This window comes from Oncorhynchus keta, chromosome 1, assembly GCF_023373465.1.
Source record: "Oncorhynchus keta strain PuntledgeMale-10-30-2019 chromosome 1, Oket_V2, whole genome shotgun sequence".
Taxonomy (NCBI): Eukaryota; Metazoa; Chordata; class Actinopteri; order Salmoniformes; family Salmonidae; genus Oncorhynchus; species Oncorhynchus keta.
The window spans coordinates 61,815,835-61,842,496 of record NC_068421.1 but is presented as its reverse complement, the minus strand read 5'-3'; the positions used below and the strand labels follow the sequence as shown (position 1 = coordinate 61,842,496).

The window sequence follows — 26,662 nt, the reverse complement described above, 5'->3', positions numbered from 1 at the left end:
ATTTGGAAACCATATGTTTGACTCCATTCCAGCCATTACAATTAGCCATTCCTCCTATAACTCCTCCCACCAGCCTCCACTGCTCAAAATGTATCTCAAAACTAGCCTGAAAGTGCTTGAGACTAAAACGTACGTCTAGAAAACTATTGAAGAACACTTCTGCCACCCTGTGGGGTAGAACCTATTGTATTGATTGGCCTGTTTCTCTTCTGTGCGATAGTGGGTGCTGCGTACTTGCTTATGGAGAGACCATCTGCAAATTGTGGAATGTGCAGTGCAGAGATTAACCGCTTGGTGCAATTTTGCAAAAGTGTACACTGTGTGGATATGCTCATAGCTACGTATTACTAAAGGCTTTCAATACCTATCTACACTTATAGAGATCTGCGTGCTTGTACAACCGCGGTTCACGTTGAACTGCATGAAATCCTCGTAGACGTGGTCAGCAATCAGATATCTGACTGAACGACGGTAGCGTAATCGTATGACCACGGCGTACTAGTTAACAATTTTGCGTGATAGATAGTTATTATCAACTTCAATTTACTGCAAAAGTGAAACAGTCCGGTTCCAAGATGTCAGTAGCGGGCTTCAAGAAGCAGTTTTATAAAGCCAGCCAGGTTAGCGAACAACTTTCCTCACCTCCGAATAACTTACTGTAGCCAGTAAACATAGCTAGGTAGCATGTGGCCAGTTAGCTAACTTATCTAAATACTTTTTATACACTTCTGAAGTTCTGTAATATTATTTGTTTGCATGTCCGTCTATAACTAACACTTTGGTTTAAATAAGTATTAGCTAATGTTATAGCTATAACGTTAGCAAATCAACGGGTTCAAGATAAAGTAATAGTTCGCTAAATTAGCTAGCTAACCTTAGCTTGCATTTACGTGTGTGCATCTCTTAGCGGGCTGACTAGTTCTCTTAATAGATAGTTACTTACCGTACACACTAGCTAGACACATTCGTAAGAAAATAAAATAGTAAGCTACCTATGTCATTATGATTTAATTGACTGACGTTAGCCTTTCAAAAGAATGCCTTGATAAACTTGATAGTTTAGCCAGCTGACTAGCTACTTTTTGTGTGCTTAGAATCTCATCAAGAAACACCCTTTTCAGGTATCCAATCCTAGTGCACAGCTGGGCTACCTAGTCTACCGTTAGCTACACAGTGCATGTGTCAAGGCTGTCACTCAACAGGCATGCTAGTGGTGGACGGACACCTTAAAGTAACACATTTGTTTTACAATGCCAGGGGGTATTCAACTCTTGCCCTGCGAGGTCCGAAGCATGCTGGTTTTCTGTGCTACCAAAAATAATTAATTGCACACACAGTCTGGTGTCCCAGGTCTAAATCGGTCTCTGATTAGAGGGGAACAATGGAACATTTGCACTAACTGTCTTCGATGTCCAGAGTTGTTTGAAGGCACTAGGTCATGTATGCCCTGGGGATATTGATTTTGTGTAGATTGGTGTTGGAAGTAACTGCCTTGTATGTAATCGGAAATCTCTTTATAAAAGTATTGTTCAAATTATACATTTTTACACATTGTTACTCTTCTGTGGCTCATTTCATGAAAAAACAATCCTCAATTTAGTTGGAGCCCTCCCTGTCTGATCTCAGGTCTGTTTGCTGATTATTAAAATAGACTTTTGAGTCACTCTTCCTGCTGATCTCTGCAGAAAATCCATTTGCTTTCTACCCCGACTTCCTGTTAGGAGCAAGTGTAGATCCCTGTAGGCGAAGACGGAAATACAGTGCAAGAGAAAATGGAGAGACAGAACTGCAGTGTGTGTGCATGTTTTACAGGGGGTGAAGAGAGATGAACGAGGCGGTGCTTTCTCAGATTGGATTGGACTGCAATGCAGTTGCAGTTTCTTGCCAAACTCCATAGGAGTCGATAATGCCCGATGACAACAACAAATTATGCTCCCCTGCAAGGCACACAATATCATGCTTATTCAGAGCATGCAGGGACATTACTACCAATGATGGCATGTGATTGGAAATAGGCTTAATTGTAGGATTATTGTTTTTTTATACAGCACTTTTTTCTGCTCTTATGGAATGCAGGAAGTTGGCTTTAGATAATAAATGCAGCACCCCACACGCACATGTTTTTCATTACTTACTGCCCCCCTTACTTTTCGACACATTTCCAAAACATGGCCTACACACTCAACTTGTTTACACACACGTATCATAGATAATACTTAATCTGACTTAATATCTGAATTAAATGCCTTTCGTTGTCCTGCACTAGCAGTATACTTTGCAATATGTACAGGGAAGTTGGTGGGAATGTTAGAGGAAATGGTGGGTCAAAGTGGAGTCTGCAGATGGCTGATCCTATCATATTCACTCACAAGGGAGTGGTTAACTGAAGGATCATATGCAGCTCAAAAGGTTAAAGGGATACTTCAGGATTTTGGCAGAGAGCCTTTATCTACATCCCCAGAGTCAGATGAACTCATGGATAGTATTTTTCTGCATAATCTCACATAGGCCTATTAGTGAAATACATACACCTATACATTTGGATCATGAAGTATCATGTCTATTTTGCCAGCAGTGTTACGAAGTCCTTCACTGCCTTTTCCCTTCATGGTCAGTAGGGCCAGTGTGTGATCTATTCAGGTGTCAGACAGTTATGAGATATTTTTCTATAATGTTGTGTAGAAGGAGAAAGCCTGGCAGCGGTTGGCCCATTGTTAAGGAGGCAGCTGACTCACTACAGCTGACTCATAGCTGTCTCTCTCCCAATAAATTACAATCACACCATTCTCTGTGTAGAAGATGCTATTTTCAGGCGTCAGTGTTGTGCTCTCCTCCCTCGTTATCTAGCTAGCAGTAGCAGTAGTATGTGGCCTTGTGTGTCTGCCTCACTGCATAACTAAAATGTGACTACATTTCTCTTTGTGAAGATGTCTATTTAATAAAGCTGTATCTTTTCAGCAGGAGATTTACACGTTACTTTCAAGACAATCTGTGGCGGTTATGTATTTTTTAAATATATATGCTAAATATATAAAATATTCAGCTGTAGGGTTACTTTTTCAAAATGTAATTTTATGAATATCTTTTTACAATTGTTTTTATTGAAATGTATTTTTTAACCTTTTATTTAACTAGGCAAGTCAGTTATAAAAAAAAATCTTATTTACAATGATGGCCGACACCGGCCAAACCCGGATGACGCTGGGCTAATTGTGCGCCACCCAAGGGACTCCCAATCACAGCCGGTTGTGATCCAGCCTGGATTCAGCACTGAGATGCAGTACCTTAGACCTACCTCTGTGCCACTCATTATTCCCCTCAACATATTTTAGGCCTATGAAAGCACAGCCACCATCCATGTTTTGCCACAGTAGCAGTTTTGTGTCTAGCAAGAGCTGAACACACCATTTCCCCACCTGTTGATGTAAAGCTCAGTTGGTAGAGCATGGCGCTTGTAACGCCAGGGTAGTGGGTTCGATTCCCGGGACCACCCATACGTAGAATGTATGCACACATGACTGTAAGTCGCTTTGGATAAAAGCGTCTGCTAAATGGCATATATTATTATTATTATTATTATTTTTATAGGCTAACACCATTGGCTTAGACACTGATTCTATTAGCTCTTGCACTGTCATTGTGGCTCCTCTTCGTCCCCACTCAGATTCCTCTATATGAGTCACTTTCCCCATCCCTCAGTCAGTGGACTTTCTACCCCAGATACTGTGTACGTTTAGATGATCCATTCTCTGGCTTACACATTATGTGGGGAATCGGTAGCACGGCATGCACAGGAAGTCAGCACTCTATTTGCTGGGTGACCATTTCTACTCGTCAGATCTGACACTCAGTGTAAAAGCAGTGTACACGTCTGTAGCAATAACTGGTACTATGAAGTACATACACTAAACTAAATTTAAAACGCAACATGCAAGATTTTACTGAGTTACAGTTGATGTAATTAAATCAGTCAATGTAAATAAATTCATTAGGTTGTAATCTATAGATTTCACATGACTGGGAATACAGATATGTATCTGTTGGTCACAGATACCTTTAAAAAGGTATGGGCGTGGATCAGAAACTGGAACACGCTGTTGTACACCTCGATCCAGAGTATCCCAACCAAATGTTTCATATTTTGGTGTACAGATCCTTGCAACATGGAGCCATGCATTATCATGCTGAAACATGATGTGATGGCAGCAGGTGAATGGCACGACAATGGGCCCAGGATCTCATCACGGTATCTCTGCATTAAATTGTCATCAATAAAATGCAGTTGTTTGTTGTAGCTTATGCCTGCCCATGCCATAACCCCACCGCACTCTGTTCACAACGTTAACATCAGCAAACCGCTAGCCCACATGTCTGTCATCTGCTTGGTACAGTTTACAATGGATTCATCCTTGAATAGCACACTTCTCCAGCGTGCCAGTGGCCATCGAAGGTGAGCTTTTACCAACTGAAGTTGGTTTCGACGCCAAACTGCAGTCGGGTCAAGACCCTGGTGAGGAGGACGAGCACACAGATGAGCTTCTCTCAGACAGATTCTGACAGTTTGTGCAGGAAGTCGGTTGTGCAAACCCAGTTTCATCAGTTGTCCGGGTGTCTGGCGTCAGACGACCCTGCAGGTAAAGGAGCCGGATGTGGAGGTCCTGGGCGGGCGTTGTTCCACGTGGTCTACAGTTGTGAGGCCGTTTGGAAGTACTACCAAATTCTCTAAAACAACATTTGAGGCTGCTTTTTGTAGATAATTTAACATTCAATTATCTGGCAACCGCTCTGGTGGACATTCCTGCAGTCAGCATGCCAATTGCACGCTCCCTCAAAACCTGAGACATCTGTGGCATTGTGTTGTGTGATGACAACTACACATTTTAGTGTCCTTTTATTGTCCCCAGCACAAGGTGCACCTGTGTAATGTTCATGCTGTTTAATCAGCTCCTTGATATGCCACGCCTGTCAGGTGGATGGATTATATTGGCAAAGGAGAATTGCTCACTAACAGGGATGTAAAAAAACTTGTGCGTATGGAACATTTCTGGGATCTTTTATTTCAGCTCATGAAACATGGGACAAACACTTTACATGTTGTGTTTATTTTTGATCAGTATATTTTCTGAACTCTACAAAGCTTTTTATCACCCCAATGTGGTTTGTATTAATGGGCACAGAATGTACCAATCATGTCCTCCCCCCTGAAGTATATAGGAGTAACTCATTTTGAACTGTTTCAGTAAGTAAAACCAAATGCTACATCATGTCAGTAAGTTTGCTCTCACCAACCTCACTTTCTGTGACTATAGTGAATGTTAATCAAATCAAATCAAACGTTATTTGTCACATGCGCTGAATACAACAGGTGTAGGTAGACTTTACAGTGAAATGTTTACTTACAAGCCTTTAACCAACAATGCTTTAAGAAATTAAGAAAAAGTGTTAAGTAAAACGTAACAAATCATTAAACGGCAGCAGTAAAATAACAATAGGCGAGGCTATGTACAGGGGGTACCAAGTCAATGTGCGGGGTCACCGGTTAGTCGAGGTAATATGTACATGTAGATTGAGTTAGTGACTATGCATAAATAATAAACAGATTAGCAGCAGCATAAAAGAGGGGTCTGTGTAGCCCTTTGATTAGCTGTTCAGGAGTCTTATGGCTTGGGGGTAGAAGCTGTTAAGCCTTTTAGACCCAGACTTGGCACTCCGGTACCGCTTGCAATGCGCGAGCAGAGAGAACGGTCTATGACTAGGGTGGCTGGAGTTTTTGACAATTTTTAGGGCCTTCCTCTGACACCCCCTGGTATAGAGGTCCTGGATGGCAGGAAGCTTGGCCCCAGTGATGTACTGGGCCGTACGCACTACCCTCTGTAGTGCCTTGCGGTTGGAGGCCGAGCAATTGCCATACTAGGCGGTAATGCACCCACCACCGAACCATGCTCTCGGTGGTGCAGCTGTAGAACCTTTTGAGGATCTGACGACCCATGCCAAATCCTTTGTCTCCTGATGGGAATAGGCTTTGTCATGCCCTCTTCACGACTGCCTTTGTGTGTTTGGACCATGATAGTTTGTTGGTGATGTGGACACCAAGGAACTTCAAGCTCTCAACCTTAAGGTAGAACAGTCCTACATAGCCAGAGGGTATCATGTTTACCTCATACATTTATTTATTTATTTCACCTTTATTTAACCAGGTAGGCAAGTTGAGAACAAGTTCTCATTTACAATTGTGACCTGGCCAAGATAAAGCAAAGCAGTTCGACAGATACAACTACACAGAGTTACACATGGAGTAAAACAAACATACAGTCAATAATACTGTAGAAACAAGTCTATATACAATGTGAGCAAATGAGGTGAGAAGGGAGGTAAAGGCAAAAAAAGGCCATGGTGGCAAAGTAAATACAATATAGCAAGTAAAACACTGGAATGGTAGTTTTGCAATGGAAGAATGTGCAAAGTAGAAATAAAAATAATGGGGTGCAAAGGAGCAAAATAAATTAATTAATTAATTAAATACAGTTGGGAAAGAGGTAGTTGTTTGGGCTAAATTATAGGTGGGCTATGTACAGGTGCAGTAATCTGTGCGCTGCTCTGACAGTTGGTGCTTAAAGCTAGTGAGGGAGATAAGTGTTTCCAGTTTCAGAGATTTTTGTAGTTCGTTCCGGTCATTGGCAGCAGAGAACTGGAAGGAGAGGCGGCCAAAGAAAGAATTGGTTTTGGGGGTGACTAGAGAGATATACCTGCTGGAGCGTGTGCTACAGGTGGGAGATGCTATGGTGACCAGCGAGCTGAGATAAGGGGGGGTCTTTACCTAGCAGGGTCTTGTAGATGACATGGAGCCAGTGGGTTTGGCGACGAGTATGAAGCGAGGGCCAGCCAACGAGAGCGTACAGGTCGCAATGGTGGGTAGTATATGGGACTTTGGTGACAAAACGGATTGCACTGTGATAGACTGCATCCAATTGGTTGAGTAGGGTATTGGAGGCTATTTTGTAAATGACATCGCCAAAGTCGAGGATTGGTAGGATGGTCAGTTTTACAAGGGTATGTTTAGCAGAACGGTTGAAGGATGCTTTGTTGCGAAATAGGAAGCCAATTCTAGATTTAACTTTGGATTGGAGATGTTTGATATGGGTCTGGAAGGAGAGTTTACAGTCTAACCAGACACCTAAGTATTTGTAGTTGTCCACGTATTCTAAGTCAGAGCCGTCCAGAGTAGTGATGTTTATTTATACCACGGTTTATTACTGTAATCTAAAGGTAGGCAACCTACTGCACTCACCAAGGTCCTATAGCCCAATTAGTCTACAATGTGACATTTGCACAAGGAAAGGCTTTCAATGATTATCCCTCTCCCAGGGCTGAGAGGTAGATATGCAAATAGCCTATACTCCTCTTGTTCGAGTGAAGCCCTCAGGCAGTGGGACACATGGCTGGTTGTGCACAGGAGTAGTGAGTAGATGTTTTGCCTTCCCACTGGCAGTGTATGCTGCAGAACCGTCCCTTTGTCCCCACGGGCAGTTGTTTTTCTCCTGGTCATAACTGGGTTAGCTAGACCTCCCTAACATATTTTGGACTGACATGGCAGAAGGGAGAGAAATGTAGGCTACTCGAATGCCAAGGAATTACCGGTAGCCTATGGGGAATGAAAAAGTATTCAAGCTCTTGGGATATGATGGGAAAGTTTTTAAACTGGGATGTCAGCATACAGTACGTGGCATAAAAACATGTTGAATGTGTATCCTAAAGTTTCCTTATAAAAGAGTGCATATGCTTTCAATTAGCGAAGCGGTGTACGTCACTTCAAAAACATTTAGGTATTGTCATTATAAAAATGTTACAAAATCCAGAAAGGGGTACAATCAAGATATATGTTCACCGTATGTTTTGTAGGGTTGGAACGATACCAGTATTGCGAAACTTGTTAGTGTCATGGCAAGGAAACAAAACATGAAGTGGATTTAACATCTTTAGAAAAACAGCCCTAATGTTGGAAACAAACATCATTCAGAATCACATATATTTATATTCCAAGCTATAGCACACAATATTTTACATACAGCAGGTTTTTAAAGGACCAAAGAGTTTGGTCTGCTTTGTGGTAATCAAAGCACTGGCAGCTAGATTCATATGAAATCATATCGAGAGAGTGAAAATGTTATTGCGTCACTGTGATGTTATGGTGTCATGGTCATCATATGATACTTGCAGCAGGTCAAAGCTGAAATTGAGTTGCAATGTTGACCTTACTACATACTGTATTGTAGTCCCCCTATATATAGCCATGGAGTGAAGTTGAGAGACATTTATGAGGGAGGACCTGGGAAGCAAAACTGAGGGAGAGAAGTGCGGTAGAGAGAGGGCTATTTTTTGTTGTTGTTGAGGCCCTTTATCTACTTCCCCAGAGTCAGATGAACTCGTGTATACCATTTTTATGTCTGCATGCAGTTTGCAGGAAGTTGCTAACTAGCACTAGTGCAGTTGCTAACTAGCGTTAGCATGCTAGCAGATACCCATAGACTTCCAGTCATTGTGCTAACGCCAGTTGGCATTGGCTCGTGACTTCCTCCAAACTGGGCCGAGAGACATAAAAACGGTATCCACTAGATCATCTAACTCTGGGGAAGTAGATAAAGGGCCTCATTGCAAAAAGCCTGAAGTATCTCTTTAAAGTGCAGACATGTAAAGCAGTCTTTTTCCACAGGGGGGTAGATAGCGGGAGAAGGTAAACCTGTAGGCTACATTTAATGCTGGGTGGCCTGCACATATTTGTGTCTTACACAACAAGTTCCAACATGTTAAAGTGAATGTGAGAAATGTCCTATATCGATGTTTACAGTTATGAGATAACTTCTCCACTGTAGTCTCCAGTGATCTACAATGGTCATATCCAGACAAGCCTGTATTTATTTTTGCACAGGGGTGTATCAGTGTGAGAATAAAGAAGAACTCTACTTCTTTTGTTTCCTAGAGGGTTGTTTGATGGTGTCAGTCAGTACAGACTGATGTCAGTTAAGATTCAACTGTTACCTTCACGATTAGAACATTACTATGTGAATGGCGGAACTGGCCAGCTGTATTTTCTGACAGAGTAAGAAAACGATCTTTCTGATTCGCTCTCAAGAACGGCATATGTATTGTGTAATAATGACGCTTTTCTCTCCCACTCTCTCTGTGCAGATGGTCAGTGAGAAGGTTGGCGGTGCAGAGGGAACGAAACTGGATGAAGACTTCAAAGATTTGGAAAGGGTATAATTGCCTCTTTGACTGTACATGAAGTACCGTTACCTGAAGTAGAGTAGTACGTTAGAATTCTATACACTGGGCCTATCCATTAGGCAAATATATTTGCAGGTTAACAGAATGGCATCAGGACAAAGGTTTAATAAGTTAACACAACCAGACACACGTAGCCCAACAACACAGTGCATGAATAGATATGCCCTACAGTGTTACATAATGCAGTAGTGAGGATGTTAATTATACAGTCTCGTTCACCTTACTTGCATATGACCATAGAGTCTAGACAACCATGCACTAGAAGGGAGTGTTGCATCATGTATAGCTGTGGACTGAAGTGAAGCGTCAGCTGTTAGTGAGCAGTCTGTTTGCACGCTGTGTACAGTATGTCAGTATAGTATTCATAGGGGAGCCCTGTGAATAGATACATAGAGTGGCAGCGCACCTGCCTTTGCTGCTTCAGCCAACTGTCATGGAGTCCAGCAATCAACAGAAAAAGACGTCACTTAAGTGGTCTATTGTACACACCTGCACTGAATGAACTTTGGTTGTTTCACAAAGTCAGTTTCATTTAACAGTACAATTAGCGAAGTGACAATATTTCATTATCTTTTTCATTGCCTATTTGGAAACTAGTCTCATCGCAACTAAAGATTTGGAAGAAATTAAAGGAAAGACATTGTGTTTCATATTTCCTTGTGGTTGTTAGTGACGTCCCCTCCCCTGTGTTTTATAGAAAGTAGATGTGACCAGCAAGGCTGTGGTGGAAGTCATATCTAAAACCTCAGAGTACCTGCAGCCTAACCCAGGTAAAGCAATGGACCAGAAAGGGATTCTTAGTGTCTTAATTAGATCTTCAATTAAAATGTATAGAAATGGTGTAATTGGTGGTAGAAAATGGATTTTGTACTATATCACAGATATAAGGTAGCTTGAACACAAGTCCTATAACTGCCACCTCTCCATCCCTCCCTCTCACTGTCTCCCTTTCTCCATCCCTCTCAGCGTCGCGGGCGAAGCTGTCTATGTTGAACACTGTGTCTAAGATCAGAGGCCAGGTGAAGAACCCGGGCTATCCCCAAGCTGAGGGCCTGCTGGGAGAGTGTATGGTCAAGTACGGCCGGGACCTAGGGGAGGAAACCAACTTTGGTACGTTGTGTCTGTCTGCTTGCCTGCCTGTTTGTCTGTGAGTGTATGCCTGCCAGTGCATAGATGGTATTTGTTTTGTGGAGTGGTGAATTTAATCACTTTTGACTCAGCGTCTGCTTTTGCTCTGTGTCAGGTGGGGCTCTAGTAGATGCGGGGGAGACCATGAAGAGGCTGGCGGAGGTGAAGGACTCTTTAGACATCGACGTCAAACAGAACTTCATTGATCCATTACAAAACCTGTCTGACAAGGACCTCCGAGAGATACAGGTACGGTATCACGTTACACGCTTATCTGCTGCTAAAACTCAACTTCTTTGTCATCTCTCTAGTTTTAACTGAATGTGAGTTTACATCCCTCTCCCCATCTACCCATCTCTTCTCCTCCTCTTCCTCCTCCTCCCATCCCCCAGCACCATCTGAAGAAGCTGGAGGGAAGGCGTCTGGACTACGACTATAAGAAGAAGCGCCAAGGGAAAATACCAGATGAGGAACTGAGACAGGCCCTGGAGAAGTTCCACGAGTCTAAAGAGGTGGCCGAGATCAGCATGTACAACATACTGGAGACTGACGTAAGTAGTACCTGTCTGTGGGTGTGGGCCTGGGCCTGTCCCCTGATAACATTCACAATGTCAATGGGAATACCCAGCCTAGCATCAATCTGATGTTTATGATTTCATTATCGGTCTGATTGCTCAGTGACAGAGACCAGTTCCGTTGGGGGCAGGCGGTGCCATCTATGGGCTAAAGGTAATTTGTTCAATTAGATTTACTGTTTAAATCCACACTTCTCCACCATAACAAGAGTGTCACCTGCAGCATGAACCAACTTAGGTCAACATGAAATATCATCTATGTACAGCGTTAATCAGCTTTGTGGCCTATGTTAACTGTGGTTATCCCTACCCGCCCTTCTGTTGAGGGTGTCCAATCAAAAACGCATCTTTTGACCAATGAGTAAAATGATGTTAATAGATAATCCTCTAAGAAAACCAATGGTCCTAACCTCTAACCTGGCTACCCAGACTCCTTGCTCCAGCCAAACGCTACGCCATGCCCACGGATGTTAGTTGCTTCTCCTCAGTGAGTCATGATCTGAGTCCCGACACTTCACCGAATGTGAACACATTCGAGGCCGTGATTGGTCCGAAAACGATGTGTTGGGCCAGAACACAATCGCTGATGACTTTGTTTTGTACAACGCCCCTCATCACCACAAATGACTTCAATGGTGGCAGTCTTAGACTAAAGTAATCTGAGTAGACAAGTATTCAGACCCCTTTACTTTTTCCACATTTTGATAGATTACAGCCTTATTCCAAAATGGAATAAATCTTTTTTTTACCTCATCAATCTACACACAATACCTCATAATAACAAAGCAAAAACAGTTTTTTTTAAATTTGAGCTATTTAAAAAAATATAAAAAACTGAAATCACATTTACGTACTAAAAGTATTCAGACCCTTTACTCAGTACTTTGTTTGGCAGAGATTACAGCCTCGATTCTTCTTGGATATGACGCTACCCTGTATTTGGGTAGTTTCCCCCATTCTTCCGTGCAGATCCTCTCAAGTTTTGTCAGGTTGGACGGGGAGCATTGCCACACAGCTATTTTTAGGTCTCTCCAGAGATGTTTGATCGGGTTCAAGTCCGGGCTCTGGCTGGGCCACTCAAGGACATTCTGAGACTTGTCCCGAAGCCACTCCTGCATTGTCTTGTGTGCTTAGAGCTGTGTGCTTAGAGTCGTTGTCTTGTTGGAAGGTGAACCTTCGCCCCAGTCTCAGGTCCTGAGCACTCTGGAGACGGTTTTCATTAAGGATGATCCTGCCACCACCATGCTTCACCGTAGGGATGGTGCCAGGTTTCCTCCAGACGTGACGCTTGGCATTCAGGCTAAAGAGTTCAATCTTGGTTTCATCAGAACATAGAATCTTGTTTCTCATGGTCTGAGAGTCTTTAGGTGCCTTTGGTAAACTCCAAGCGGGCTGTCATGTGCCTTTTACCAAGGAGTGGCTTCCGTCTGGCCACTCTACCATAAAGGCCTGCTTGGTGGAGTGCTGCAGAGATGGTTGTCCTTCTGGAAGGTTCTCCCATCTCCACAGAGGAACTCTAGAGCTCTGTCAGAGTGACCATCGGGTTCTTGAGCACCTCCCTGACCAAGGCCCTTCTCCCCCGATTGCTCAGTTACCCGGGCAGACAGCTCTAGGAAGAGTCTTGGTGGTTCCAATCTTCTTCCTGTACCCCTTCCATGTGTTCTTGGGGACCTTCAATGCTGCAGAAATGTTTTGGTACCAATCACCAGATCTGTGCCTTGACACAATCCTGTCTCGGAGCTCTACAGACAATTCCTTCAACCTCATGTCTTGGTTTTTCCTCTGAACTTATACAGACAGGTGTGTGCCTTTCCAAATCATGTCCAATCAATATAATTTACCACAGGTGGACTCCAATCCATTTGTAGAAACATCTCAAGGGTGGTTAATGGAAGCAGGATGCATCTGAGCTCAATTTTGAGTCTCATAGCAAAGGGTCCTTGTTTTTAAAAAATATAAATGAGCAAATAATTATTACAAACCTGTTTTCGCTTTGTAATTATGGGGTATTGTGTGTAGATTGCTGAGGATTTTTATTTATTAAATCCATTTTAGAATAAGGCTGTAATGTAACAAAATGTGGAAGAAGTCAAGGGGTCTGAATACTTTCCAAATGCACTGTAAATCTGGCTTCTCTACCGGCTCTGCATGATGAATCAATGCTCAGGGTGGGGACTGACAGTCCATCTCAGTATGGAGCAGCAGTTCACAATGCATGTAGACCTATCATCTCATCATGGTCACTTTCTTTTGTGACATATAGGCCTACATTTGCTGCAGATTAGCCTATGTTGCAGTAATATAAAGACAGACTGCGTGTTTAATTTACCCATCCATCTGGCTTTAGGGAGTCACCTTGTTTTTTAGTGGTAAAGAAAATATATTTTTTCATTGCAGTTGCAGAGTTAAAAAAAAGCCTATCACTCGAATATCGTTGCTTTAAATCAGTGCATGCGCGAGGACTCTCGTGCAAACATCCCCATTAAAATAGCATCCAAAATAGATAATCCTGTTCTAGAGTGATACAGTATATAGCCCTACATATAGATGTCCTAGCCTACCTCTTTCAGGTAATACATTCAATGCAGTATCAGCCTTTATATTAGGCTAATTAATGATGGGTTATGCATAATAAGCTTCTAACTTATAGCCTCTGTCTCTTGCGCAATATGCAAGCTCCTGTGCTCACCTCTCTTTAGCTCTTGGAGTCCCATGTAGAAAAACACTAGACTAGAATAGCTTGCTGAAAATGATTTTTGTAGCATTTCTTTATTAGGTTACAACATTTGACTTTTTGATATATATTAGAGAAAGATCCCACTGAACGATTCAGAAGAGGAATAATCGTATTTGTCTTGGTAAAAATGTATTTTATAATTTAAGTAAAATTGAATCACTAAAATATGTTTCCCCCCTAGTTTATCTAATTTACAGTACTGCTCTCACTTACCATTAGACAGATTACACATTAACCACAGTGTTATACTGATACTGGGTATCCAGGGGAATGCCATTGTTATTACTCATGTGTGTATCAAGTGTGACCAAGGGCTGGGTCCTTGTGCGTGTGTCTCTGTGTACGTGACTGAGTGCATGCTTGTATCTTTGTTTGTGTGTGAGTGTGTACAGTCAGTAACCATAGCCTGCTCTCTGTGTGTGTTTCTGTGCAGATAGAGCAGGTGAGCCAGCTGTCGTCTCTGGTGGAGTCCCAGCTGCAGTACCACAGACAGGCCACACAGATCCTGGACGAGCTCTCGGACAAACTGAGGGACAGGTACACAATGCAGCAGCCTCCATCTCTATCCCTAACCTTTCTTCCCTGCTCAATCACTGCAAGTTATGTGTCCAAAGTGTCATTATACGGATACAGTAGGCCCACTCAACAACCCCTTATCCCTGTCTAGTCATAACAATCATGTGTGTCCTTTCCATATCTGTGTCAATGTGTTCTCCTGTGAATCTGAAACAACACATTCAAGGCCCTCAATCACAGAGCATACAGTACACACTGGTTGACCTTGTGTACATTTGGAGTTCTTGATATTTTGCCTAGTAGTTAAGAGCTTTGCGACAGTAATTGAAAAGGTCGCTGGTTCGAATCCCTGAGCCGACTAGGGGGGAAATCTGTCTGTGCCCTTGAGCAAGGCACTTAACCCTAATTGCTCCTTTAAGTCCCTCTGGATAAGCGCAACTGCTAAATGACAAATATTTCAAATGTTCTATTTTTAACAGAAATGAACTTTGATCTCTGGACCTGCTGGGTTAATCTAACTCTCTTTCTCTTCAGGATGAACGAGGCCCAGAACCGACCACGCCGCGAGTATACGCCCAAGCCCAAACCCATCTTTGACTTTGGAGAATGTGACAACCAATCAACCAATGGTGGCTACACGACCTCCGTTGCCACACCATCCTCCCGCAACTCAGGTAACACAGTTGGACATTTTACAGTGTACATCAGCTCATCAAAGAGAAGGCCATTTCTTTCAATCTTATTCTACTACTGCAGCCAGTTTCGAGTTTCACTCATACTGAGTCTGCAGTGTAGTATGACTGTGTGTTTGTTGAAGGATGAGGTGTGTGTGTGTGCGTGTGTGGAGATAATGAACAGGAGGGGGATGCAGGAAGCTGTCAGCTGGTTGCCCTCGTTTCCTTTTGACCTTGTTTTTCTCTTCCTATGCAATCAGAGTTACACTTCCTCCACGCCAGATTGTCATTTCAGAAAACCAGATGTGAGTCGGAGAGTGAGAGTGTCAGAGAGATGGCAGCCAAGCTACCTGTATGAAATGGTTGATGCAATAATATCAGTGAGCCAAGTGTCAAATCAAAAAGCTCTCGACTTGGAAGTTCTGTGATTGAACTGATCCATCATCTTGTACACATGATATTTGAGAAACGGATCATTTGATTCGGTTCTTCATTGGGTTTGGTAGTTTCTCTGGTTTAAATGTTTACCAGAATTGTTTTTAGATATGAAGCCAAGAGCTTTTTGATTGACACAGTTTAATGACCTGCAGTGAATGCAGTAGTAACATTGGACTAAATCCACTCCATATTGTCAGCTGGATCATTATCACATACAGATAGCTGGTGTAACTGTAAGGCTTATTCTAGATGATACTAACTACATTCACCGTCATGCTGGTAAATAAATGGGTTGAGTAATGATAGAGATATGATACGTCTTTGGATTAGTTGTATCTCTGGAAGTCTCCTACATTTATGGGGAGGGGATGTGTTGTGTTCAACAATGAAAGTGAATCTCCCAGGCAGAGACCGTGATGGATCCCTCCCCATATCCACTGTACCATGCCCTGTGGGGTAAACTGACACAAAGAGGAAATTGTTTTGAGACAAAAAGCCTGGTGTGTGGATAGAGCCATGGCCATGACTGCCTGAGCTCTGAGAGAGGGGGAGCAGGGCAGTGTCTCACAGAGATGATGCAGAACATTGAGATTGGGACACCCATCAGTGTGTGGTCAACTACTTTTGCATGTGTGTGTTGTGAGACTGACCGACATGTGTGTTCCACCCTATGTGTCATAGACAGACTTCCTGTACCCCTCCAGTCCTAGCCACTGTAGTCCTCAACCCTTGCAGGCCCCAGCTAAAAACAAGACAGGACTATATGGAGGGGGCCAGGTCATCTCTCCATCACTCAGCGTTGTCTCTCTCACTAACACTGCCTGCACTGCCTGCAGTGTGATAATACCCCAGCCCAGCCACACACACAAATACTCAAACTGCAGTGTGAATCACAAGCTAACAAACAGGGTGCCGTGTGAACCTAAAACCACAATCAGTCTGACACTGTTCCAGCTCTGTCAGCCAGCTGAAGGAAGGAGGGAGGGAGGGGGGGACAGAGAGTGGACATGGGACTGGTCTGCCAGGGATGTACACTCTTTCAACCCTCTCTCCCCCTGTTTTCCACCCCTCTCTCCTCCTCTCTTTCTCCTCTTTCTGTCATTCAGTCTCAGAACAGCCGTCCTGTAAGGCCCTGTTTGACTTTGACCCAGAGAACGAGGGAGAGCTGGGCTTCAAGGAGGGCGACATCATCACCCTGACCAATCAGATCGACGAGAACTGGTATGAGGGCATGCTGCATGGTCAATCAGGATTCTTCCCTCTGAACTACGTTGAAATCGTCGTCCCCCTGCCACATTAAGGAGTGCTGTACAGAGTACATGAGAGAGATAATGGGAACGGGAGAGTGAGGGAGGGAATGAGGAGCCAGTTAACAGATTATAGAGTCTTTGTCCTCATCTTTACCATCATCGCCATCATCACAGATGTACTTGTACTCTTTGTCACTTTGTCATCTTGACGTTTGAAGGAAAGGAAATTGGAAGATGGTGGTTTCTCGCATTCCAGTTCTGAGAAAGAGAGATTTGAATATGACCCCCGCTGCCCCCCAAGCAAAAATAAATACGGACAGACGGACACAGACATGAAGAACCGAACTAAACCAGACTTAATGTTTTAAAGTAATGTTTTCTGTCAACCAGATATCCCAATAGAAAGGGAAGTTTCAAATGAAATGAATTTAGAATTGAAATGGTCAAAATCAATTATTTAACGTTAAATTACATACAGGTAAGCAGCAGAATACATTTACATCGGCAGTTTAGCTGGTTCTGACTCTCTAAAAACTGTACAACTTGTAAAGCCTTATTTTCATAACTACAGAAATGTTTTAAGTAATTTGACACATCCAAAGTTTATGTAGGTCCCACATTTCAGTATGGACTCTGGTGAATACTTGCCTTATTTCCAAGGCAAGTATGTCAGACACACTGCAACTGCACAGCCTTTCCAAATGATGGAGTTTGACTGGACGACGTCTCTAGGAGCCCCCTGCCGGCCAGGCTTAGACAACCACTCCCCTCCTCAGTAAACAACTACAGTAATGCCTTGTAGCTATGATCCTTTTTACAGTCAGTAGATTTACAACGCTATGTACATCCTATATGCCTGAGCCACAGGAGAGCTTGAAGGGCCTCAGACATTGTTTAGTTTTGCAATGGTGTGTATTTGATTTGTTTTGGTTTCAGCCTTGTTTATTGTTTTTTAATGTACAGCTAAACTGTTATATTGCACCTTGGTCCTCCAATGAGATTGTTGCTGTACGTATGAGAGCCTGTAAGTTTTGTTTAGTTATAGGCCTCTACTGAGAGGGTGTTCAAACCCAGATTGCCAGAAACTGAAGCCCCTGAGGAGAACACTAGATCCAAAGTCAAACACTAACATTTTTAAGAAACCGCTTTCCCCAGGGATGGGCTACTGCACATTTAGTGACGTTAGCAACATACGAAGCCTGTGTGTTTTACTTTTCTTCTCTGTCTAATCATCTGTTCAATAGAGGAAACACATGCCACAGAGAATAGAGTACATGGTGTGTTAACCATGATATGGCGTTTGGTTTTAGCTGTCATAGTACCCGTCTGTCTGTCCCAGTGCCTCCATAAGCGACAACGCTGCTGGCGGCGTTGTGTGTGTGACTGAACATCTTTCGGATCAGTAAATCCCATTCATTCACGTCAGTCACTTTCTTCCTGTATTTTGTATTATTTACTACTCCGTTGGTTATCATACTCCTCGCTGGGTCTCTTAGGATGGGTTGGGTTCTAGTCTGGAGTTGGTATGTGTGCTGCTGGACAGGACTGCATAGGGCCTCAAATACAGTAAATACTGAATGAGGGAAAGACAGGTTAGTGATGCCGAACAGGACAAAAAGGGAAAAGGAATAATATATAGCAGAAGTCTTGTTTTATTTGTGATGCTTGTTCTGTTAGGAAAAGCCCCTACTACCAAGATGCATACTATCAGCGCTAAGAGACCCCCCACGATTGATGGTTGTGGAGGTGATGTGATTGAGTCACACTTGCTGCAGTGCACTCTTTCATTCAGAAATTCCTCTCCCCTCAGTGTTGAGGTCCAGGCTACTTTCAATGGTCATGAGTTTAAGCTACTCTTCTCTGCTCCAGGCTACTCCCTCCATCCACCTCCCTGCTCTGTCACACCTCACTCTGGTGTTTGATCTCTTCCATATGTTTACAGGCCTGCTCGTAATTCATTTCAATGGGAGAGTGGAGTGATGGACTGGTTAAGAGCAACTTGGTGCTGACTGGATCACACACCAACACAAGTCCAGAACAAACAGAGAATCCATAGTTAGGGGTGCTTCAGTGCCGTTGGGAAAGGAAGGAATAATACTACCAACCAAAATAACCAAGCTACTTACAATGGTCATACATTTCTATACCAAGGGTTCTGTTGCCATTTCCAGTCTTGGCACTTTGCGGTGTACATACATTTGTGCATGTCTTTGTGTCACACTACACTTTTTAAAAAGGGTTATTTCTGTCTAATCAGTTGGAGTACCAGAATTCTCTTTAAAACCTAAAGGTCTTTCTTGCACTCAATAGTATTATTTTTTATATACGAAACCTTAATACTTATTAATCTTTGCATGCAGGTCTATCCAATACATTGTAAAATGTATTTTAGTTGAAGCATTCTTTTACTTTTGGTATGTCATTTTAGTATGGTATGTCAAATTTAACTGCAATATCTTGTCATGTATTATCAAAATATTTGTACTTGCTTTGTCTTGTTTCCCCCTTCTACCATCGTTGGATAAATAAATGGAGAAAAAAAAGCATTCTGCACTGAGTGTATGGAATGTTTTGGTTATAAAATGCTCAATTTATACTGCCTGGATGCCAAAATGTTAATGTATGTAAAGAGGGTGGACTTTACACTAATGATTATTTCATTTTTTTACCCCCTTTTTTTCTCCCCAATTTCGTGGTATCCAATTGTTAGTAATTACTATCTTGTCTCATCGCTACAACTCCCGTAAGGGCTCGGGAGAGACTTTGGTCGAAAGCCATGCGTGCCCCGAAACACAACCCAACCATGCTGCTTCCTAACACAGCGCGCATCCAACCCGGAAGCCAGCCGCACCACTGTGTCAGAGGAAACACTGTGCACCTGGCGACCTTGGTAAGCATGCACTGCGCCCGGCCCACCACAGGAGTGGCTGGTGCGCGATAAGGTAAAGATATCCCTACCGGCCAAACCCTCCCTAACCCGGACGACGCTAGGCCAATAATGCGTCGCCCCACGGACCTCCCGGTCGCGGCCGGCGGCGACAGAGCCTGGGTGCAAACCCAGGGTCTCTGGTGGCACAGCTAGCGATGCAGTGCCCTAGACCACTGCGCCAACCGGGAGGCCCACTAATGATTATTTTTTACCTTTGGTTTTGGCTTGTAGTGTTGAATAGGTTGTTGGGATGAAAGGTGGCCGTGTAGCTCTTTCCAAAGCACCAACACAGACAAACACAGAAGTAGTTCCAGTGTGTGTTTTTAATGTATTAGGTATTCAGCGGGTTCAAAGGATTGTTCACATATTAGTACTAACATGTCACAGACCACAGTTTAGATAAATACACCACAGGTAATAGAGAAGAGGAAGATCCTTATTTCCATGTCAACTTCTGTAACAGTCTGACGTCAAGCACTGGCAGCAGACGCTAGGGGACACATTCACAGCACGCACATGTCATACTGTACAAACATTGTCAGTGATACAGACCTCACAGTCAGAAAAGGCCATTGAGAACAGTACACTCGCCCTCCAGACTCAGGAGTCACCATCTCCTCCGTCAGGACAGTGCACATCCAACTTACAGTATGCCTGAGGTCAGGGCAGCAGTTCAAGTGCCACAGACAAAGGGCAGAAATGACAACCTATTCTCTGTGTAGAGCCTATTCCCTATATAGAGACCTACAAATGTAGTGAACTATATGAGGAATGGGTTATTTGAGATTTTCATTTGAAGCCAGTGCATACACAACCGTGTTTCTCCTCCAGCTTAGTGTGTGTTGATGAGTTGGTTGTAGACATGCTCCAGGATCTGAGAATAGGCCTGGTCTTTGGGTGCATGGCCGCTCAGAGAGCCCTGAGGGAGAGAAACCAAACCGGTGAGGAGGAAATCTCTGTAGGACATATCCCAACTGGAGATAACATGTTTGACCTGAACTTCACACAACTGTAGATGTCAAAGAGAGATGTGTGATATTTTGGATAACGCGCTCGGATCACAAGTTAACATCTAGCCTTAAATGAAAGGCCAAAAAGCATATAAGGATTTTGATTAATTTAATATCTATGCCAAAAAGTTAGTTGGTATGCAGTTTCCTGTTGTTAATGAGTTCTTATATGAGCAGACCTTGATTTTGTCCATCATGGTGGTATCAGGACACCAGAACTGATGGAACTGCACCAGGTCAGGGGCTGCCCTGTAGAAGTCCACCAGCAGCATCTGTGGAACAATAATTGAACATAGAACAGTGACATGACAAATTGGCCAATGTCCTACCACTGAATGTATTTGCATAGATATGGTTACTATGATTATAACTATACTGAACATAAATATAAACGCAACATGTAACGTGTTGGTCCCATGTTTCATGAGCTGAAATAAAAGATTCCAGAAATGTTCCATACGCACAAAAAGCGTATTTTTCTCAAATGTTATGCACAAGTTTGTTTACATCCCTGTTAGTGAGCATTTCTCCTTTGCCAAGATAATATCAAGAAGCTGATTAAACAGCATGATCATTACACAGGTGTACCTTGTGCTGGGGATAATAAAAGCCCACTCTAAAATGTGTAGTTTTGTCATACAACACAATGCCACAAATGTCTCAAGTTTTGAGGGAGCGTGCAATTGGCATGATGACTGCAGGAATGTTGACAGAGAATTTAATGTTAATTTCTCTACCATAAGCCGCCTCCAACATTGTTTTATAGAATTTGGCAGTACGTCCAACCGGCCTCACATCCACAGACCAAGTGTGACCACGTGTAACCATGCCAGCCAAGGACCTCCACATCTGGCTTCTTCACCTGCGGGATCGCCTAAGAACAGTCATCCGGACAGCTGATGAAACTGAGTATTTATTTCTGTAATAAAACCCTTTTGTGGGGAAAAACTAATTTTGATTGGCTGGGCCTGGCTCCCCAGTAGATAGGCCTATGTTCTCCCATTCCCACCCATGGCTGCGTCCCTGAACCAGTCATGTGAAATCCATAGATTAGGGCCTAATTCATTTATTTCAATTGACTGATTTCCTTAGATCAACTGTAACTCAGAAACCGTTGAAATTATTGCATGTTGCGTTTATATTTTTCTTCAGTATAAGTTTGCGAACAGTACCATCTCATTCAGGACATCACTAGTTAGGAAGTTATCTTGTACATAGGTCACCTCCACAGCCACTGGAATGCCATAGTCATTGGGCCTTTGCTGTGGATGGAAGAATGGTGATAAGTGTTATAGATATTTACCTTGTCTTAGAGGAATATGTTCTTATTCATTAAGGCATGTATTACCACTGCACTCACCTCCGGGGGTGGCACTACCCAGAACGGTGTTATAGTGGACGCCACACCCTGGTTCCCATGGTAATAGGGGCCTAAAAATCAGGGACACATTTGAATGTTCGTTCAATGTCTGGTTATTTATTTTCATTTTCTATATGAAAACGTTTTTTCCCCATTGGTGCCAGCTGATTGCCCAGTACAGACCACAGATAATGCCCAGGCAGGGCTGGAAGCCATTGCTGCTCCCCTGGAGCCTCAGCTGGTGGTCCATCTGGGAGTCGATGTCCTGCAGGGATGGCAGGGCGGGGCCCCGAGGGTGACTGTGGTACCAGCCCACCAATGACAGCCCTCGCATGAACAGATTCTGGCAGATCTGTAAGGTAATTAGAAGAAGAGACCATTTGTATTTCACCCAAACATGTATGATTGTATCATATTATGGAATTGACTTATGTTGATCCACATCCTGGTTTTAGCAGTGTTAGTAGGGCTTACCTCTTCTTCAACAGCAGAGGCCGAATCTCTGTCTGCCAATCGTGTACGACAGGGAAACGCTCTTAAAACTGTCAGAACTGCAAGCAAAGGGCACAACAGACAGGTCATGAATATCATACATGTTGAAGATCGTTACTGTAATGTCAGAGGGGAAGTACAATGTCCTGTTTGCTCACGGTCTCTGCTTTTATAGGAAATACTCACGTTGTGTGTTAGTGTCCCATCGTCCTCCGAGGTAGCCCACCACCTCACTGGTGGTCAGGTGACAGTGGAAATCCTGAGGGCACACAATCACACTTTTGTCAATTTCCACCAATAAGACAGATTCAAACTGTAGCCTATACCCCGGTTTCAAATTTCCTCTCTTACTACCACGGTGTAACTCATGCTTACCATGAGAAGCAGCACATTGCTGGATACAGCAACATTGAAAGGCTGGAACCTGTTAATGGCTGAGAAAGCTGATAACTCCACCAACGTGTGTGGATCCCTGTCGATATACAGTATGTGTTTGATTAGTGTTGAAGCTTACTTATATGCATTACAGTGACATAGGCTGGGACGAGCACAATTATACCTTGCAGCATCCCTGGTACCCAGAGTGCAGTATCTGACTGGGATTCGCTCTCTGTCTCCTCTCCTGGGCACAAGGCTGATATCTGCAAGAGAAAGCACATTAGATGCATCTATCCCTTTCCCATATCACACTCTACCATACATTACATAATGCCATTTCTAGAGATTCTTGGTGGATTTAATCTCACCATGCAGCTCAGGTTTGTTCTTCCTGTTCTTGTCATCTGTCGGCAATGCCGTCTTCCCCTCTTCCTCCTCCTCATCTCCCATCTCGTCATCTTCTCCCTCGCTCACCAGGCTCTGACACCACAGGAAGAGGGAGGGTGTGAGATGCTAGTATTCATACTAACAGTCTTCTACAGCAGTTCTCTCCCTCTTTCGTCGTCCCCTTTTAGCTTTTAGTTTCCGTATCAACAAACCTCCATCGCTTCCTTTTACTTACTACCCCTCTTTTCCACCCTGCTCTTTTCCTCCTCACCACCATCTCTCCCTCCTTCTCACCATGTCTGCACTGGGCTGGTACTTGTGCAGCCAGCTGGTCTTGTACTGCACTAGTTTCTGGCCCCGGTAGCGCACCGAGGCCCATCCACAGCCTGACTTCTTGGCAGGGTTGACCAGGCGCTTGCAGTGTGTGGCCCAGGCACTGGGAGAATTGAAGATCTGCCCCGTCTCCACCCAGCGGATCTTCCCATCATTCAACAGGTCGCCTACAAACTTCTTACCCTGGGGAGAGAACAGGTAGAGAAGGATGCAATTTGGTGTATTACATATGGAGCATTAGTAATACCCATTATAACTAGATTGTGCGTGAACATGTATTTTCAGGTAGTGTACATTAATCTGTTATTATCAGAAAGTGTATAAATATCTACTGTTATCTTATTACCAGGTAATGTATAGACATCTACTATCAACTACTGTATTTTTACCAGGTAGTGTATGGACAGCACTCCGTCCCCAGGCTCAACCAGGCCGTCCTTCAGCAGCACTCTCAAGGTGATGCCTCGCCTAGTCAGCAGGGAGCCACGCCCTGAAGGGGTCCTTAGATCAGACTCCTCTCCTCCACTCAGCTCCTCCTCCTCTTCCTCTCCTCCCTCCTCCACCACCTGTGGAGACAAGGGTGGCTCAGAGCCTGAAAACACACACATTAAATGTTATGTATGATGCATTTGTAGGCCATGTATACAATAGAAAGGTGAGCTCAGAGAGAGGAACCACTCTTATTACAATGTAACAAAAACATGTCCAAATGAAAACATGATAAGGTGCCATGATCTTGGGGCGGCAGGGTAGCCTAGTGGTTAGAGCGTTGGACTAGGTTGCAAGTTCAAGCTGACAAGGTACAAATATGTCGTTCTGCCCCTGAACAGGCAGTTAACCCACTGTTCCTGGGCCGTCATTGAAAATAAGAATTTGTTCTTAACTGACTTGCCTAGTTAAATAAAGGTTAAAAAAAGAAAACGTTTTTTAAAATTTAGAACCAAAGATTGTAATTAATCCAAAATAAGATATTATATCCTTGAGTCCAACAAAGGATTCCCTCTAAACTTGCTCAGAACAGGGCAGCATGGCTGACCCTTAAATGTACAGAGAGCTAACATTAATAATATGCACGCAAATCTCTCCTGGCTCAAAGTGGAGGAGAAATTGACTTCATCACTTGCTCTTGTAAGAAGTGTTGACATGCTGAATGCACCGAGGTGTCTGTTTAAACGACTAGCACACAGCTCAGATACCCATGCATACTCCACAAGACATGCCACCAGAGGTCTCTTCACAGTCCACAAGTCCAGAATAGACAGACTATGGTAGGTGCACAGTACTATATAGAGCCATGGCTACATGGAACTCTATTCCACATCAAGTAACTGATGCAGATTTTAAAAAATACACCTTATGGAACACACACACAGGCACACATACACATAAGACACGCACTCTATACTCAAGTACAAATGGATTTTGTATTGTAGATATGTGGTAGTAGAGTAGTGGCCTGAGGGAACACACTTAATGTGTTGTGAAAAGTGTTATGAAATGTAATGTAATATTTTAAATTGTATATAACTGCCTTAATGTTGCTGGACCCCAGGAAAAGTAGCTTCTGCCTTGGCAGCAGCTAATGGGGATCCTTAATAAATACAAATACAGGGGTTATGACATCTGAGGTCAAGAAGTCACCCACTGACCCACATAAATTGGTGTCACAGTTTAAATGTAGTAATAATCTGTAGGACGTGTTACATTTAGAGATGTTTGACATAGCTAATTAGTTGCCACTTGTGATAATTGTGATAGACCCTAATTAACGCTGGGGCCTTTGTGAGACACCGTCCTTTTGTATGGTTAGTAAGAAACCAAAAACGCAGAAGAAATTCCATAGGGACAAAAGAATAGCCTTCTGATATGATCTCATTTTCTATTTTATTAATTACCACTATTAAAATTTGATTAAATATGTATGCGCTTTGTTTTTGTTTTCTGGCCATTGGTTATTCTGCATTTCTCCGCAACACGAGGCCTGCTGCTCGAGATTAATTTCACCGAGTATTATAATTAAAATCACTATTTTATCATTCTCACCCATTTCTCTGAAAGCGTCGGAGAGCGGCTTTATTTCCAACTCCGCCAAGAGGTTCTCTTTTCGGACCACTTTAGAGCAATTCACAGAATAGGTTCAATAAACACAATTCGCCACACTGGCTGGCGAGCTATTATTCAAAAACATAAAATGAAGGCGTCTGTATCTGCAGTGTAGTTTCCTTGTTGTGTTGCTTTAATGTCAATTCCCCTCCCCTTTCTTTCTCTCACTCCCGTCCTTGTCACTCTCCCCGTAAACAAAAGCGATGTTTCTTTGATCCTATGTCTCATCGGCTACTATTCGGCTACTACTATCCAATGTCCACTCGGTATCGGACATAGTTTGATATAGTCAAAAGATATATTTATCTATAAATTAGTAATTACATGGTAGAATTAGATCATCAGTTTATAAATTCCTGCTTCCGGAAAGATAGTGTCGCTCGGTGCTTTGAGACAGCCGCTATGTACGTGGCCAGTCAGTCCATTTGGTGATTCTAGCAAAGAGAAAATAATAAAAACATTTAATTGCTGGCATTTATAAACACGTACCACAAGTAGCCAAAGACACATTTACAATCAAACATGTGTAAAATAAGTTAACCTTGTCCAAACCGCATCATCCCTAGCCCTTAATTCCCCTATATTTAGACACTAGATAATCTCCTCCTTTTTACAGTCAGTCCCACGATCCCCCTCGTCTCTTTCCTCCTTTGCGAGGTTCCTCTATCTCAAAGGAGCAAATTAACTAAACAAATCCTGTGGGGGGCAGCAAACCTCCACTTACAAGTAAACATTCACTGTGACAAATCTCGCCAGCTTGTAGCCTAGTTCTAAAGCCTGGAAATGAGTTACCTCTGGTTCGTTCAGCCATCCCTATGGGGAAAGAATAGGGAATTTGGGATAAACGCCGAAAATAAGTTCTGAGGTTAACACAGGCGTAGGATATCTTGTACGCGTTGAGCTTAGTAGACTAAATAAGTAGCCTAATTAAAACTTAAACTATAGTGAGAAACATTTTTTAATTTTTTATTTACGGTAGTTCCTGCACTCACCGAAACTTTTTTGTAAAAACGTGTATGTGCGCTTCCTCGCCTGGAAAAATAGGTATGGCCCAATGTGAAATAGAC

The 26,662-nt window shown here is 43.1% G+C and overlaps 2 protein-coding genes across 5 annotated transcripts; one reads left to right on the top strand and one right to left on the bottom strand.

The window, feature by feature from the left end:
* Positions 1-405: 405 nt before the first annotated feature.
* Positions 406-19,149, top strand: LOC118390165 (endophilin-A2-like). 2 transcript variants are annotated; one of them, XM_035780445.2, is made up of 10 exons: positions 406-620; positions 9,187-9,255; positions 9,983-10,055; positions 10,252-10,395; positions 10,529-10,662; positions 10,806-10,964; positions 14,159-14,262; positions 14,776-14,915; positions 15,176-15,220; positions 16,460-19,149. In XM_035780445.2, exons 1-10 carry the CDS (start codon positions 576-578, stop codon positions 16,651-16,653), a joined length of 1,107 nt encoding a protein of 368 aa, XP_035636338.1. In that variant the 5' UTR covers positions 406-575; the 3' UTR covers positions 16,654-19,149. The 2 variants fall into 2 exon arrangements, with proteins under 2 accessions (XP_035636338.1, XP_035636347.1); XM_035780454.2 differs by lacking the exon at positions 15,176-15,220 and having other exon boundaries at positions 411-620.
* A 688-nt stretch (positions 19,150-19,837) lies between these two features.
* On the bottom strand, positions 19,838-26,603 carry mpnd (MPN domain containing). Of its 3 annotated transcripts, none has more exons than XM_035780413.2 (13): positions 26,388-26,603; positions 23,882-24,084; positions 23,454-23,675; positions 23,141-23,252; positions 22,954-23,035; positions 22,770-22,866; positions 22,581-22,653; positions 22,377-22,453; positions 22,086-22,254; positions 21,903-21,973; positions 21,715-21,804; positions 20,722-20,814; positions 19,838-20,451 (listed from the first exon to the last, which is right to left on the bottom strand). In XM_035780413.2, the coding sequence occupies exons 1-13, from the start codon at positions 26,404-26,406 to the stop codon at positions 20,365-20,367; spliced, it is 1,395 nt and encodes a 464-aa protein (XP_035636306.1). In that variant the 5' UTR covers positions 26,407-26,603; the 3' UTR covers positions 19,838-20,364. The 3 variants fall into 3 exon arrangements, with proteins under 3 accessions (XP_035636306.1, XP_052313219.1, XP_035636314.1); XM_052457259.1 differs by lacking the exon at positions 26,388-26,603 and adding an exon at positions 26,137-26,167; XM_035780421.2 differs by lacking the exon at positions 26,388-26,603 and adding an exon at positions 25,536-25,890.
* Positions 26,604-26,662: the final 59 nt, after the last annotated feature.